The sequence below is a fragment of the Oncorhynchus clarkii genome, chromosome 14 (assembly GCF_045791955.1).
Source record: "Oncorhynchus clarkii lewisi isolate Uvic-CL-2024 chromosome 14, UVic_Ocla_1.0, whole genome shotgun sequence".
NCBI lineage: Eukaryota > Metazoa > Chordata > Actinopteri > Salmoniformes > Salmonidae > Oncorhynchus > Oncorhynchus clarkii.
Genome location: NC_092160.1, coordinates 12930756 through 12945958, shown reverse-complemented (window position 1 = coordinate 12945958; position 15203 = coordinate 12930756). Strand labels below are relative to the sequence as shown.

General features: G+C 43.9%; 2 protein-coding genes across 2 annotated transcripts; one reads left to right on the top strand and one right to left on the bottom strand.

The window, feature by feature from the left end:
- Window positions 1-1471: 1471 nt before the first annotated feature.
- LOC139365829 (endonuclease domain-containing 1 protein-like) lies at window positions 1472-6294 on the bottom strand. Its single transcript, XM_071102899.1, has 2 exons — window positions 3127-6294; window positions 1472-1576 (listed from the first exon to the last, which is right to left on the bottom strand). Exons 1-2 carry the CDS (start codon window positions 3412-3414, stop codon window positions 1472-1474), a joined length of 393 nt encoding a protein of 130 aa, XP_070959000.1. The 5' UTR covers window positions 3415-6294.
- On the top strand, window positions 5917-15203 carry LOC139365988 (zinc-binding protein A33-like). The gene is made up of 6 exons (XM_071103058.1): window positions 5917-6510; window positions 8444-8539; window positions 13123-13356; window positions 13577-13599; window positions 13850-13965; window positions 14233-15203. The coding sequence occupies exons 1-6, from the start codon at window positions 5998-6000 to the stop codon at window positions 14796-14798; spliced, it is 1548 nt and encodes a 515-aa protein (XP_070959159.1). The 5' UTR covers window positions 5917-5997; the 3' UTR covers window positions 14799-15203.

The following is a 15203-nucleotide window of genomic DNA, read 5'->3' as shown; positions in this document are numbered from 1 at the left end:
TCACAATCCATTGTGACACATAATGAACTTTCTGGCTGTTCTTTAAAGCTTGACTTTAATGTATTGAGACTGTTGTTCTATTTCAGTCCACTGGAGGGCGCTCAAACACAGCGTGTGTGTGCGTGTGCGTGCCTGTGTCTGTGTGTCTGTGTCTGTCTGTTATGACTGGTCTGCAAACTAGTTCAAAGATCTTAAATCACCAAATATATTATGTTCCACTGTAGATTTTATTTTTCACTGAACAGGGACAGCCAATACAACAACCCATTACCTAACTACCACACCTGCCCACAGACAATGTGTGTGTGTGTCTGTGTGTGTGTGTGTGTGTGTGTGTGTGTGTGTGTGTGTGTGTGTGTGTGTGTGTGTGTGTGTGTGTGTGTGTGTGTGTGTGTGTGTGTGTGTGTGTGTGTGTGTGTTTGTGTGTGTGTGTGTGTGTATGTGTGTGTCTGTGTCTGTGTGTCTGTGTCTGTCTGTTATGACTGGTCTGCAAACTAGTTCAAAGATCTTAAATCACCAAATATATTATGTTCCACTGTAGACTTTATTTTTCACTGAACAGGGACAGCCAATACAACAACCCATTACCTAACTACCACACCTGCCCACAGACAATGTGTGTGTGTGTGTGTGTGTGTGTGTGTGTGTGTGTGTGTGTGTGTGTGTGTGTGTGTGTGTGTGTGTTTGTGTGTGTGTGTGTGTATGTGTGTGTCTGTGTCTGTGTGTCTGTGTCTGTGTGTGCTATGACTGGTCTGCAAACTAGTTCAAAGATCTTAAATCACCAAATATATTATGTTCCACTGTAGATTTTATTTTTCACTGAACAGGGACAACCCATACAACAGCCCATTACCTAACTACCACACCTGCCTACAGACATTGATTGTGAAACAGGCTGATGTGGACGCCCAGTCTCTGCTGTAGAATAGTCTCCACAGTGTCCAGGGGCATCCGCCTCACATCATACCCCCGAACCGAGGCCTTCGCCTGGGGGTCCACTGGCACAATCTCTCCACCACTATGGGGGTCATTCCGGCCCACAGCAGCATATGATGGGAAGTAGGGTCTCTGTGAGGCAGGGAGACTAGAGTTGTAGGAGGGGCAGCAGTAGGCAGACCACATGTACTCTGGCACTGCTACCCGGTTGGCCATCCAGCGCTCAGAGAGGTATGACAGCGCCCCTGTTACCACATACGCCGGCCCAATGCAGTAGTTACCCATCCGGGCCCTCACCTCAGCCTCCAGCTGAGCCCAGGGGCCAGAGTTTGAGGCTGCCCGCTGAGGGACCACGTTGGTGAGGGTAAAAGTGGCCCGGCGGTCCTCTGGGGCCTGGTGGTGCAGGCTGGGGTTGAGGTGACCCTTGGTGTATGAAGAGTTGATGTAGTCCTGGACATAAAGGTACTGTCGGGGGGGGGGGTTGAGTTACTCTTGTCATTTTAGTGTTTTAAGTCTTTGGCTTGTAGTGTGATTTTTATGTAATGATACAAATAAATGGCTGGCTCTCCACCACATTCTGGTCCACGGGGCCACTCCGCGGGAAACTATGCATCTCTGGACTGGCACCGGAGAACGCCAACTTAGATCAGAGAGAGAGAGTGAACACTGAGACTATAACCGAAACAGAGACAAAGTTAGTTCAACTTACACTACCGTTCAAAAGTTTGGAGTCACTTAGAAATGTTCTTGTTTTTTAAAGAAAAGCATATTTTTTGTCCATTAAAATAACATCAAATGTATCAGAAAAACAGTGTGGACATTATTAATGTTGTAAATGACTATTGTAGCTGAAAAAGGATGATTTTTAATGGAATATCTACATAGGCTTACAGAGGCCCATTATCAGCAACCATCATTTCTGTGTTCCAATGGCACATTGTGTAAGCAAATCCAAGTTGATAAGTTGTGTAAGCGAATCCAACCCACAAAACACCAGTCTCGATGTCAACAGTGGAAGAGGCGACTCCAGGATGCTTACCTGCTAGGCAGAGCTCCTCTGTCCAGTGTCTGTGTTATTTTGCCCAACTTAATCTTCTAGTTTTATTGGCCAGTCTGAGATATGGATTTTTCTTTGCAACTCTGCATAGAAGACCAGCATCCTGGAGTCACCTCTTCACTGTTGACGTTGAGACTGGTGTTTTGCGGGTACTATTTAATGAAGCTGCCAGTTGAGGACTTGTGAGGCATCTGTTTCTCAAACTAGACCCTCTAATGTACTTGTCCTCTTGCTCAGTTGTGCACCAGGGCCCCCCACTTTTCTTTCTATTCTGGTTAGAGCCAGTTTGCGCTGGTCTGTGAAGGGAGTAGTACACAGCATTGTAACAGATCTTCAGTTTCTTGGCAATTTCTCGCATGGAATGGTCTTCATTTCTCCGAACAAGAATAGACTGACAAGTTACAGAAGAAAGTTCTTTGTTTCTGGACATTTTGAGCCTGTAATCGAACCCACATATGCTGATGCTCCAGATACTCAACAAGTCTAAAGAAGGCCAGTTTTATTGCTTCTTTAATCAGAACAACAGTTTTTAGCTTTGCTAACATAATTGCAAAAGGGATTTCTAATGATCAATTAGTCTTTTAAAATGACCAACTTGGATTAGCTAACACAACATGTCATTGGAACACAGGAGTGATGGTTGCTGATAATGGGCCTCGGTAGTATGCACTGTAGTGTATATGTTTACACATGTTTCCCCCCATCTTTTTACAGTGCTTATTACAGTGCTTATTACAGTGCCTATTACATTGTAATAACCAATTCTACCACTGGTATTTACTCTGAGCTGTTGGGTACAAGAAAATAAAAACATAAACATAGCTTCCAAGTTTCAATTATGATCCAGTCTTTTTGTTCCTGGAAATCACAATTTAAAAAAGGGAAACAGAAACAGAATATTTCCCAGATGACAAAACTATTCCTTTGTTTTAATTGCTTTGTTTGAGAGAAGTCATGCTGCTTAACCACTTTTCTAAGGAATCCTGGCTTCACACAAACCCACATCCACACCTATACACACACACACACACACATGCACACCATAAATAGTACTTTTTTCTTGAATTGAGTAGAATAAAATGGAATAGACCCTGAATTTAATGCACAGTTACACACAGAAACATACTCCTCACCTGTGGTTCATACATCCACTTGTTCCTGGGCCGTTTGCCTCCTCCAGGGGTAAGTATGTAGGCAGAGTAGAGGGTGGCACGGCGCTGGCGCTGGTACAGGCTGGCAAAGTGGTACTGGTTCCTGTAGCGCTGGCAGATGGGCTGGTACCCCTCTCCCCCCATGCCTTTTGGGGGAGTCTCCATGTAGAAGAAGCGGAGGCAAGGGGTGAAGTCACCCACCTCCCCCCAGACCAGACCTCCAAGACTGGCGAGAAGCATGAGCAGAGCCTCCCTACACGAGACAGGCATCCTCCTGCTGAGCACTGGACTGTGTGTGTTATAGAGAAAAGCCTGTGTATCTATCAGCCGAAACTAGTCACTGTCGTCCAATATAGTTTAGCTTAGTCCACTCCTGCCCAACTCAGTTGAGTTCAGTTCAGTTAAATTCTCTACAGAGAGCCCTATTCTTCTGTTCACTGTCTGTTGAGGCACCTGTGTAATCGATGGAGGGTGGTCTTCTATCAACCTAGCTTCCAAGGTCTTTTATACCCAGTGAGTAGAAACTTAAAGGGTGACACTTCCATCTGACACCTCTCCTCCCCTTCTGTTTCCTTGAGATGCAACTGAACTTCCCCGTGCTGACCATAGTGTCTTCTGGGAAATACACAGCCCTTCTGGGACACACATGGTCACTACATGATAGAGGTTATCATAGGAACAGAAATTGAAAGAGCCTCTGCATTAAATCTACACACAGGTCACTGAAACTGAGCTGAGTGAAACTAGAGTTACTGGCACCCAAAATGTGACAGAGAGCAGGTTTCATTTGAAGATCCATAGGTATTTCCCCGTTCCCCCTTGGTGGAATGGAAAGCTGCTGACATCCTTCTGATGGATATAGGTTAAGGTTCAAGTGTGTTTATGCTTTATCAGTTTCCCTTCTCCTTCCTCAAAAAGCCTTTAATCAGAGTGCTGACTCATTTACCAGCCTCAGCTTTTCAAGGCAGTGTTCTGGAACGTTTCGAACCCTCAGGACAACACCTGGGTCACAGCCTAGTCACGGACTCCTCTGACACACTCCGGGGTGAAAGTAAGCTACTACAGCCTACAAGCCTACTGCCCAAATAAATATTGGGGGTATGCCGTAATGGTAAAACGTGAGCCTATTACAATTACCACAAAATCCCGAAAAAAATACATACAAGCTATTAATCATTATTTTATTTTTTTCAACAGTGGACGCGATTCAGGCTACGTGTAGGCCTAACAATCACAGATCTCATTACAATACACGTAGGTGTTTTGTAACACATTTTTCTTTCCATTCATGAAATTGCAGTTGCACAGTGCATTGTTGGGGGTTGGATGCTGGAATTATTTTGTAAGTGGACGAATGTGCGCGGGTAGTCTACAGGTGATTGCTTAACAATCAGATATTAACATGACTGGTTGTGTTTTTGCCACATTGGCATAGGCAGAGCGTCCATAAGGCTAGGTAGGACAAGATTTCCCTATAGTCAATTGAATTAAAACTGACAAAATCATATAGCCTAATTAGCTTACTCCTGTCTATACACAAAACAAAATCATTTAAAATAGGCTACTATACCAGAAAGTATGATTTGGCCACAGAGGATCATTATATTCTTTAATAAACAAATAAAAAAGCTCGCAATTTGGGCAACGCGGGAGGCAAATACCAAATTGCAGTTTGTTGAGCTGTGACTGTCATTAAAAAACAAAGAGACACAGACGGGTGTATCGCAATATTTAAAAATACAATTGAATACAAAAAGCATTTGGAAAGTAAATTACCATTGCTGTAAAAAGAGTATCCTATCTTATTGGCACCAGTGGAGAACATCGGCCATATCCCCAGTGAGTGTGCATATCCACTGTCTTCATCATTGGGTCAGTGACACTTCAGTTTGTTTTTGGATGTCATATTGTATTTCGCAGTGTCGGCAGAGTAGGCTACCGTATAATGTTTGTAGTAGGCTATTAAAACATATTCTGCTAATGTCTCCATTCATGTAAAATGTTGCAGAATAGCATGGAATGTGTAGATAAAAGGCCAACAAGAAATATATCTGATAGGCCATAGCCCAAGTCTACTCTTCGCCCCTACGCACCGCAATAGATAGTATTTTTTGAGTGTTTGAGTTATATTAGCCTAAAATATGACTATCCAATCTAATCATCACATTAGGCATAGTAAGCTATCTTACATACGTATGCAAATGCGAGGATGCATGGAATGCTTTACTATAAGGGTGTCTTTTTATGGTGAAAATGAGCTTCCCCAAACTTGAAACCCACGAGCCGCCGGTGTTAAAAGGATTTGCATGTTAACGGTGATATGACTCATCTTTATTTTGCCTAGGCTACTAGGCCCAGAGATAATTTATTAAATTAATAGGGATTATATATAAGTCATTCTATATGATTACACTCCTAGGCTATAAAACAAATGTGTGCGCGCACTTGGGTGTCCCATACCCGTAATAAATAATATCTACTTTCACCCCTGGGCACACCTACATTACAGTTACACTACATTTAGGCAACTCCTATAGCCCAGATGCTCCATTTCAACTATCCAGTCCCTTTTAGATTCATGAACGCTTGAGGAATGTATAGAAGTAGGAGCAAGGAGCCTACATGAAACTGGGCCAGAGAGAAACCTGGTTCAGTACGCGGCTAACCGCGGGATCTGTGGACTTGTAGACGCACGTCTTCACGCTCTTCCGTGAAACAGAGGAACTCAGACACTGTCAGGTCAGACAGACCACGCCCTCTCAAATACGGAAGAGTGAACTTTTCCACTGCATCAGCCAGCTACTTACTTTCTGAGCTCAACCCCCTGTCCCTTCAGTGAGCAGACGGCTCGGAATGGCTACTGATGCCAGCGCGCTTAAGGAGCTACATAGCGAGCTCAGCTGTCCCGTATGCCTCGACCTCTTCCGTGAGCCGGTGATCCTCGAGTGCGGACACCACTTCTGCCATGTATGCATTACGCAGTGCTGGGAGGCCAAGTCCGACGAGCACCCGACTTGCCCGCAGTGCCGGAAGACATGCCCTCAGAAGCTGCGTCCTAACTCGCTTCTGTGTAATGTCGTGGACAGCGTGAGGAGAGCCCGATCCATGGATTTGAAACCCGGGGACACGGAGCGCGCGCAGGAGGATACAGAAGAACGACAACGGGGGGCCAGTATGCCCAGCTCCGGTTTCAGTTTCACCGGTTCTTCTCAGCGCCACGAGCCAGACCTTTGCGAGGAGCACGAGGAGAAGCTGAAGCTATACTGTGAAGATGATCAGCTCGCGATCTGCCTGGTGTGCGGGATGTCCCGAGGCCACAAGACGCACAACGTCATCCCCATCAATGAGGCGTTCGAGAACTACAAGGTAACACTTTGGAACAATATTTAGTATTTATATATCTACCTATATAGGTGTTTTGCTATAGAAATACATATGGGTTAATAATACATCACTGTCACAGGGATTGCATTGGAATGCATCAGGTATGCTAAAACCTGCCCATAAATCTGAAACTGCAAAGTTGACAAAGTTACTATATTAAATCAGATATTTTTTTAAACAAGTTTGGACCCGAGCAAGGAGTGTTATTTAAACATTTTTTTGAAGACAATTGGGTCTTTCACATGGTTAAGTGAAATGACAGTTATTTTAATGGTCAATATCATGTTTTTCATGAAATTGGATGATATTTGAAGGAAACCAGATCAAAGTATGATGACCAACGTATTAAAAGTTACTGTTGCTTCTACATTGATCAAGTTTGATCATGAAGTTACTGGTCCCCTCCCCCATGTCAAACACTTGGATTCATTATGAAGGGGACAAGGTGACATCACCTTAACTCTCATTGTAATACACCAATGGTAACATGATATTCTCCTACCTAATTTAAATAAATACTGCTTTGTAACCAACATTGGAGAAGGCATGTTTGCAGATGGGCGTGGTTTATATAGCTAGATAGCTACTCCACTGGTGCCAAAATGTGACTGTAGGGTGTCAGCAAATATTATTATATAATATATTGAATATAATATATTGAATATAATTGAAGGGTTACCCTATTCATCTATGGCAAAGATACTTATATGTTTCCCTATTCATCTGTCTGGTGTTAGGTAGTTACTGGCTAGCAAGGTCTTCATCTGTCTGGTGTTAGGTAGTTACTGGCTAGCAAGGTCTTCATCTGTCTGGTGTTAGGTAGTTACTGGCTAGCAAGGTCTTGAGCCAGCATGGAGCAAAAGGGTGGTGGCTCATTCAAAACTTTTATGCAGTTGTCATGTCAACACATCCGTCAGTTGCTGCTGTGAACCGCATCACAAGAGATGCCAAATGGGAGATGTATAAAATGTATATATATATATATATATACACACAGTACCAGTCAAAAGTTTGGACACACCTACCCATTCAAGGGATTTTCTTTATTTATTTTTTAATTTTTTATACATTGTAGAATAATAGTGAAGACATCAAAACTATGAAATAACACATATGGAATCATGTAGTAACCAAAAAAGTGTTAAACAAATCTAAATATATTTGAGATTTGAGATTTTTCAAAGTAGCCATCCTTTGCCTTGATGACAGCTTTCACACTTTTTGACTGGTACTGGTTTTAATTTATGCCATTTTTAATGTTGTTTGAGTTGCTTTGTGTATCACCAAATTTGCTTGAGATGATTTTACTGCAACACTGCTCACTGCATCCAAGTTGCTTGACATAGGCATTTCAAAGAGCTGTCAGTCAAGGCGACCTTATGAATTTAAGATCCCCGCCCACTCATCTTGTCTTTTCAAATATCCTGGTAGTTGGCCATGAGAGAAAAAGTACTTTTCAGGATGACTGTTCAGGACCTTTAAATCAGCCACTCAGGTCAGTGTGAGTTTATACTTGGAGAGGAATTCAGCATGCCGGTGTCAGGGCTTAGTTCCCAGACATATTAAACCTGTTTTATTTGCCGTGGATGTTTGGTGACATACCTGTCACCACACTGTTTCTACAAATCTTTCCCGTCTAAATTCTAACTTTCTTTGGGTTCATTTGGGTAACTTGTTGAAATGGGTCCAGTTAGTTGTAAATGGATCATATGAGTTACATTAACCTTGTTGTCAGAGAGACTACAGAGGATCCAAAACAGTAGATCTTATTATTGACAAGAGTTAGGCCTAATTCAATCTCTGTATAACGGAATTATACATATAATAATATTCTCTTAACTTCACTATGTCTCGCTCTCTCTCTCTCTCTGTGTGTGTGTGTGTGTGTGTGTGTGTGTGTGTGTGTCTTCTGCAGGACAAGCTGTCCATAGCCCTGGAGAGAGTACAGCTCCAGACAGGACAGGCTTCTCTCCATCAAGTCCAGACCAACAACAAGATCATGCTCATCAAGGTATACTGACTGCATGTGTGTGCGCCAGCGAGGGTATTCTGGTTTGCGGTGACCCTAGTCCGAACCAGAATTTCTGTTGACCATGCAACATTCTCCTGCGTTGTCTCACCCAAGCACATGCAAATTGGTTGAAATATAATTATATTATATTATCAATATGATTATGTTGACAGGTGTCACATCAAATATTGGACTGTTGGGAATGTCTCATGCACAATGGTACTCTGAGATTATGATACAGATTATGGGATTAGTGTTCACCCATTCTTTCTCTCAGAAACATTGCAGACACACACACATATTCTCACACACCTAATGTAAGCACACACCATGAGAGTGGCATAAAATACTGGCCTTAGTTAGCACTTAGCAGTGATAAGGTCAATGCTAGAATTTAGAATGGGCCCGGGACTCCCCCTCTCTATTCTAACACAGACTTCACCTCACAAGGTATCTGAGGCAGATATGGAATGTGCAGGATGTCAGGGTGGCGGTAGAGTCCTGCCTTTAAAATGAACAGAGCACAGTCATGTGGTCCCCATTAAGGAGGAATGCCCTGTGTGTCTATGTGTCTGTTTGTCTGTCACACGCTGACAAACTTACTCTCCGCCATTCACTCGATCTTTCACTTCCCTCTGTCTCTCTGTCTCTCTGTAGGGCTCAGGAAGTGAGTAAGGATGTATGTCAACAATCTAGCCATAAAATGTGTGTGTGTGTGTGTGTGTGTGTGTGTGTGTGTGTGTGTGTGTGTGTGTGTGTGTGTGTGTGTGTGTGTGTGTGTGTGTGTGTGTGTGTGTGTGTGTGTGTGTGTGTGTGTGTGTGTGTGTGTGTGTGTGTGTGTGTGTGTGTGTGTGTGTGTGTGTAGTGGAGGTGGTTAGCTGTTCTTGTGATGTATGTTTTCTTTGGATTATTTTCAGTACACTGACTGAGATTTTAACGGAACACTGCGTTTCTCTCTTCCTTACATGATCAGTTATTGAAATGTTGCCACGTGTGTCTGTTTTGTGCTTCATGTTGTCTTTGTTGTGTATTCTATATCATTCCTGTCTCCGCCTCTGGAAAGCCCATCATTGTAAATAGAAATTGGTTCTTAAAACCTCTCCAGGGTACGTGGGACGGTAGTGTCCCACCTGGCCAACATCCAGTGAAATTGCAGAGCGCGAAATTCAAACTACAGAATTGTACCAATTTAACTTTCTTGAAAATACACATGCAATATGTCAAATTAAAGCTTGACCTCTTGTTAATCCAGCCACGGTCTCAGATTTCAAAAAGGCTTTACGGCGAAAGCAAACCATGCGATTATCTGAGGACAGCACCCCATGAAACAAACACAGACAATCATATTTCATCCCGCCAGGCTCGACACAAAACTCAGAAATAACGATATAATTCATGCCTTACCTTTGAAGAGCTTCTTCTGTTGGCACTCCAATATGTCCCATAAACATCACAAATGGTCCTTTTGTTCGAATAATTCCGTCGTTATATCTCCAAAATGCCGATTTATTTGGCGTATTTGATCCAGAAAAACACCGGTTCGAACTCACGCAACATGACTACACATTATCTAATAAATTACCTGTAATCTTTGTCCAAAAATTTCAAACCACTTTCCTAATACAACTTTAGGTATTTTTTGATGTAAATAATCAATCAAATTTAAGACGGGATAAACTGCGTTCAATACAGGACGAAAACAAAGTGGAGCGAGCTTTCAGGTCATGCGCCCCAACCACAACAGTACACTAGACTCGACCCTCGTTCTGAACATGGTTACTTCTTAATTTCTCAAAGGAAAAACATCAACCAATTTCTAAAGAATGTTGACATCCAATGGAAGCGATAGGAATTGCAAGCAAGTGCCTTAGAAATCTAGATCCCCATAGAAAAGGGTTAACCCAGGCCCTGTAGAGGTTAACCCAGGTCCTGTAGCCCCCAGTTCCACCCCTATTCCCCAGGCGCTAACATTTGTTGACTTCTGTAACCGTAAAAGCCTTGGTTTCATGCATGTTAACATCAAAAGCCTCCTCCCTAAGTTTGTTTTATTCACTGCTTTAGCACACTGCCAACCTTGGTGTCCTAGCTGTGTCTGAATCCTGGCTTAGGAAGGCCACCAAACATTCTGAAATTTCCATCCCCAACTACAGGATTTTCCGCCAAGATAGAACTGCCAAAGTTGGGTGGAAGTTGCAATCTACTGCAGAGATCTGTCATGCTATCCAGGTCTGTGCCCAAACAGCTAGAGCCTCTACTTTTAAAAATCCACCTTTCCAGAAATAAGTCTCTCACTGTTGCCGCTTGTTATAGACCCCCCTCAGCCCCCAGCTGTGCCCTGGACACCATATGTGAATTAATTGCCCCCCATTTATCTTCAGAGATTGTACTGTTAGGTGAAACTGGGATATGCTTAACACCCCGGCCATTCTACAAACTAAGCTAGATTCCCTCAATCTCCCACAAATTATCATGGAACCTACCAGGTACAACCCTAAATCCGTAAACACGGGCACCCTCATAGATATCATCCTGACCAACCTGCCCTCTAAATACAACTCTGCAGTCTTCAACCAGGATCTCAGCGATCACTGCCTCAGTGCCTGGGTCCGTAATTGGTCCGCGACCTCCCCTCATCACTGTCAAACGCTACCGAAAACACTTCAGCAAGCAGGCCTTTCTAATTGACCAGGCCCGGGTATCCTGGAAGGATATTGACCTCATTCTGTCAGTAGAGGATGCCTGGTTATTCTTTAAAAGTGCCTTCCTCACCATCTTAAATAAGCATGCCCCACTCAAAGAATTTAGAACTAAGAATAGATATAGCCCTTGGTTCACTCCAGACCTGACTGCCCATGACCAGCACAAAAACATCCTGTGGCCTACTGCATTAGCATCGAATAGCCCCCGCGATGTGCAACTTTTCAGGGATGTTAGGAACCAATATACACAGGCAGTTAGGAAAGCAAAGGCTAGCTTTTTCAAACAGAAATGTTCATCCTGTAGAACAAACTCCAAAATGTTCTGGGACACTGTACAGTCCATGGAAAATAAGAGCACCTCCTCCCAGCTGCCCACTGCACTGAGGCCAGGAAACACTGTCACCACCGATAAATCCACTATAATTGAGAATTTCAATAAGCATTTTTCTATGGCTGGCCATGCTTTCCACCTGGCTACCCCTACCCCTGTCAACAGCTCTGCACCCCTCACAACAACTTTCCCAAGCCTCCACCATTTCTCCTTCACCCAAATCCAGATAGCTGATGTTCTGAAAGAGCTGCAATCTGGACCACTACAAATCAGCTGGGCTAGACAATCTGGAGCCTCTCTTTCTAAAATTATCTGCCGCAATTGTTGCAACCCCTATTAATAGCCTGTTCAACCTCTCTTTCTTATTGTCTGAGATCCCTAAAGATTAGAAGGCTGCCGCAGTCATCCCCCTCTTCAAAGGGGGAAACACTCTAGACCCAAACTGTTACAGATCTATATCCATCCTGCCCTGCCTTTCTAAAGTCTTTGAAAGCCAAGTTAACAAACAGATCACCGATGATTTCGAATCTCACCGTACCTTCTCCGCTATGCAATCTGGTTTCCAAGCTGGTCATGGGTGCACCTCAGCCACACTCCAGGTCCTGAACGATATCATAACCTCCATCGATAAAAGACAATACTATGTAGCAGTCTTCATCGACCTGGCCAAGGCTTTTGACTCTGTCAAAACTCAACAGCCTTGGTTTCTCAAATGACTGCCTCGCCTGGTTCACTAACTACTTCTCAGATAGAGTTCAGTGTGTCAAATCGGAGGGCCCAGACCTCTGGCAGTGTCTATGGGGGTGCCTGAGGGTTCAATTCTTGGGCAGACTCTTTTCTCTGTATATATCAATGATGTCACTCTTGCTGCTGGTGAGTCTCTGATCCACTTCTACACAGACAACACCATTCTGTATACATCTGGCCCTTCTTTGGACACTGTGTTAACAAACCTCCAGACGAGCTTCAATGCCATACAACACTCCTTCCGTGGCCTCCAACTGCTCTTAAATGCAAGTAAAACTAAATGCATGCTTCAACCATATCTCCCTCACTAACTTTAAGCATCAGCTGTCTGAGCAGATCATTGTACCTGTACATAGTCCATCTGTAAATAGCCCACCCAACTACCTCATTTCCATACTGTTATTTATTTTTTGCTCCTTTGCACCCCAGTATCTCTGCTTGCACATTCATCTTCTGCACATCTATCACTCCAGTGTTTAATTGCTAAATTGTAATTATTTCGCTACTATGGCCTATTTATTGCCTTACCTCCCTAATCCTATTACATTTGCACTCACTGTACATAGACTTTTCTGTTGTGTTATTGACTGTACGTTTGTTTATCCCATGTGTAACTCTGTGTTGTTTGTGTCGCACTGCTTTGCTCTGTCTTGGCCAGGCCGCAGTTGTAAATGAGAACTTGTTCTCAACTGACCTACCTGGTTAAATAAAGGTGAAATTAAAACATTTAAAAATAACGGTCTCTTAGATGTATTCCATACCCAGTCTGTAACACTAATATTTTTCTCTGTTTCTCCCCACATCAGGAGCGAGCTGGGGACATGGAGGCGCAGGTGAGTGCAGAGTTTGGACGTCTGAGGGAGTTCCTTCTCCAGGAGGAGGAGAGAGTGAAGGAGAGACTGCAGAGGGAGAAGGAAAAGAGGCTCAACCAATTGGATGAGGCCCTCAAACGCACCACAGAGCAAATCAGCCAATTAGAGCAAACCGCCGACCAGCTTCACATCAAACTCCGAGAGGAGGAGAACCCGGCACAACTCAGGGTGAGAGGAGAGAAAGGAAGAGGAAAGGAGAGGGGGGAAGGAGATGGGAGGAAATATGGATTTTAGAAGAGGGAGGGAAAGGGGTTAAGGGTGGTGGTGGAAAAAGAACCAGAGGGACTGTGGGAAAGGGAAATAGGAGGGTATAAGGTTTCTGAATAGGAGAAGAAGAGCGTGTGCGTGTCTCGGCATGGCCTCATATCTCTGTTTTTGTTTCTTACAGGGAATCAAAGATTTTATTGGAGGGTAAGTCATTAAATCCATGGTTGTTATTTGATGCTACAGTTCATAGAGCTCTGCAACATCCACATGACTCCACATGATTGAATTAACTCTAAAAAAGGTAACCCAATGTTCCACAGTGTTTCATTCATCTTTATTTGTTCTGTAATGGTACTTTGTAAATTTGATAAAGACTCAGAAACAGGCCTTTCTAGGTAAATGAAACTCTCTCTCTCTTTCTTTCTCTCTATCTCTCTCTCTCTCCGTCTCTCAGGACAGAGAGTGTGTTTGAGCGCCCCCCGGAGGTGAGTGTGGATCTGCAGGAGGGAGAGTTCCTGGGACCACTGCAATACCGCACCTGGAGGAGGATGAACTCTGGGCTTCAGCCAGGTATAACCACAGCCATATAGAGTCAGACAACACGCACCTTACCCAAACCTGACCACATTGCAGACCACACCTGAATCCATTGGTCCACAGCTCTCACATATGTGACCACATTTCACCACCGGGTCCACCTGATTGCATTCTATCAAACCTGACTGCACTTAACAGTATCCAACCACACCTATGAGCTGGCCGCATACACCAGGATTAACACTCAACCTCATACCCAATAACTCTTGTTAATATTTGAATGCCTCTGTCTCTCCCTAGGTGTGACAGCAGTGACTCTGGATCCAGACACAGCTTACCCTAGGCTGTGGGTGTCCCCGTGCTGCACTCAAGTCAGTGTGGGGGACATCCAGCCCAACCTGCCCAACAACCCTGAGCGCTTCACCCGCTACAACATCGTCCTGGGCAGCCAGGCCTTCACCTCAGGGCAACACTACTGGGTGGTTGAGGTGGGCACCAAGACGGCCTGGGGGCTGGGGGTGGCGACCGCTTCGGTCAACAGGAAGGACGAGATCAGCCTGTGTCCGGACGATGGCTTCTGGACCCTGGTGATGAGAGACGGGCGGGACGGGAGTGAGTACGAGGCCTGCACAAACCACGAGGAGAGCCTGCTGCACCCCCCTTGCCCCCCCAGGAGGGTAGGGGTGTACCTGGACTACAGGAGGGGTGTTGTGGCGTTTTACGACGCAGGGGATATGAGTCACCTGTTCACATTCTCCGACGCCACATTCACAGAGCCGGTGTTCCCCTACTTCAACCCCTGGCCAATCATCAACGGGAGAAACCGGGAACCTCTTATTATTGTTAGCCCAGACCCGGAGGTGTGATAGAACTGTTAAGAATTGTTATGAACTGTCTGAGAAATAGCAGAGAACTGTTAACAAATGTCAGAGAACACTGAAAACCAAATACAAGAAAGTCGAACAAGGTTAGAAAAGCTGTGAGAAACGGCATCATACTCACTAATGTACTAACAATGTACCATTGTTCACTGTTTTGTCATTTATGTTACCATGGATAATGTTTTGTGTTTGAAGAGAGCACATGCCAGTAGACTTTAAAGTAAGCCACATGGAAAAAATAATTGAAAAGTACCTTAAATATAACATTCTTATCCTTACAAATGCGAACATTAAATGACAATTTCATAGTATTATTCTATAAAGTATACATAGTAAGATGACAGTGTATTTGACATTTTAATAAAATAGTATATACTGTACATGTGAAAA

Coding starts and splice junctions, on each gene's coding strand:
- LOC139365829 (XM_071102899.1), bottom strand. CDS start 3,414: ATGCCTGTCTCGTGTAGGGAGGCTCTGCTCATGCTTCTCGCCAGTCTT. Junction 1,577..3,126: donor AGTGGATGTATGAACCACAG/GTGAGGAGTATG, acceptor CTCTGATCTAAG/TTGGCGTTCTCCGGTGCCAG.
- LOC139365988 (XM_071103058.1), top strand. CDS start 5,998: ATGGCTACTGATGCCAGCGCGCTTAAGGAGCTACATAGCGAGCTCAGC. Junction 6,511..8,443: donor AGGCGTTCGAGAACTACAAG/GTAACACTTTGG, acceptor TGTCTTCTGCAG/GACAAGCTGTCCATAGCCCT. Junction 13,600..13,849: donor ATCAAAGATTTTATTGGAGG/GTAAGTCATTAA, acceptor TCCGTCTCTCAG/GACAGAGAGTGTGTTTGAGC.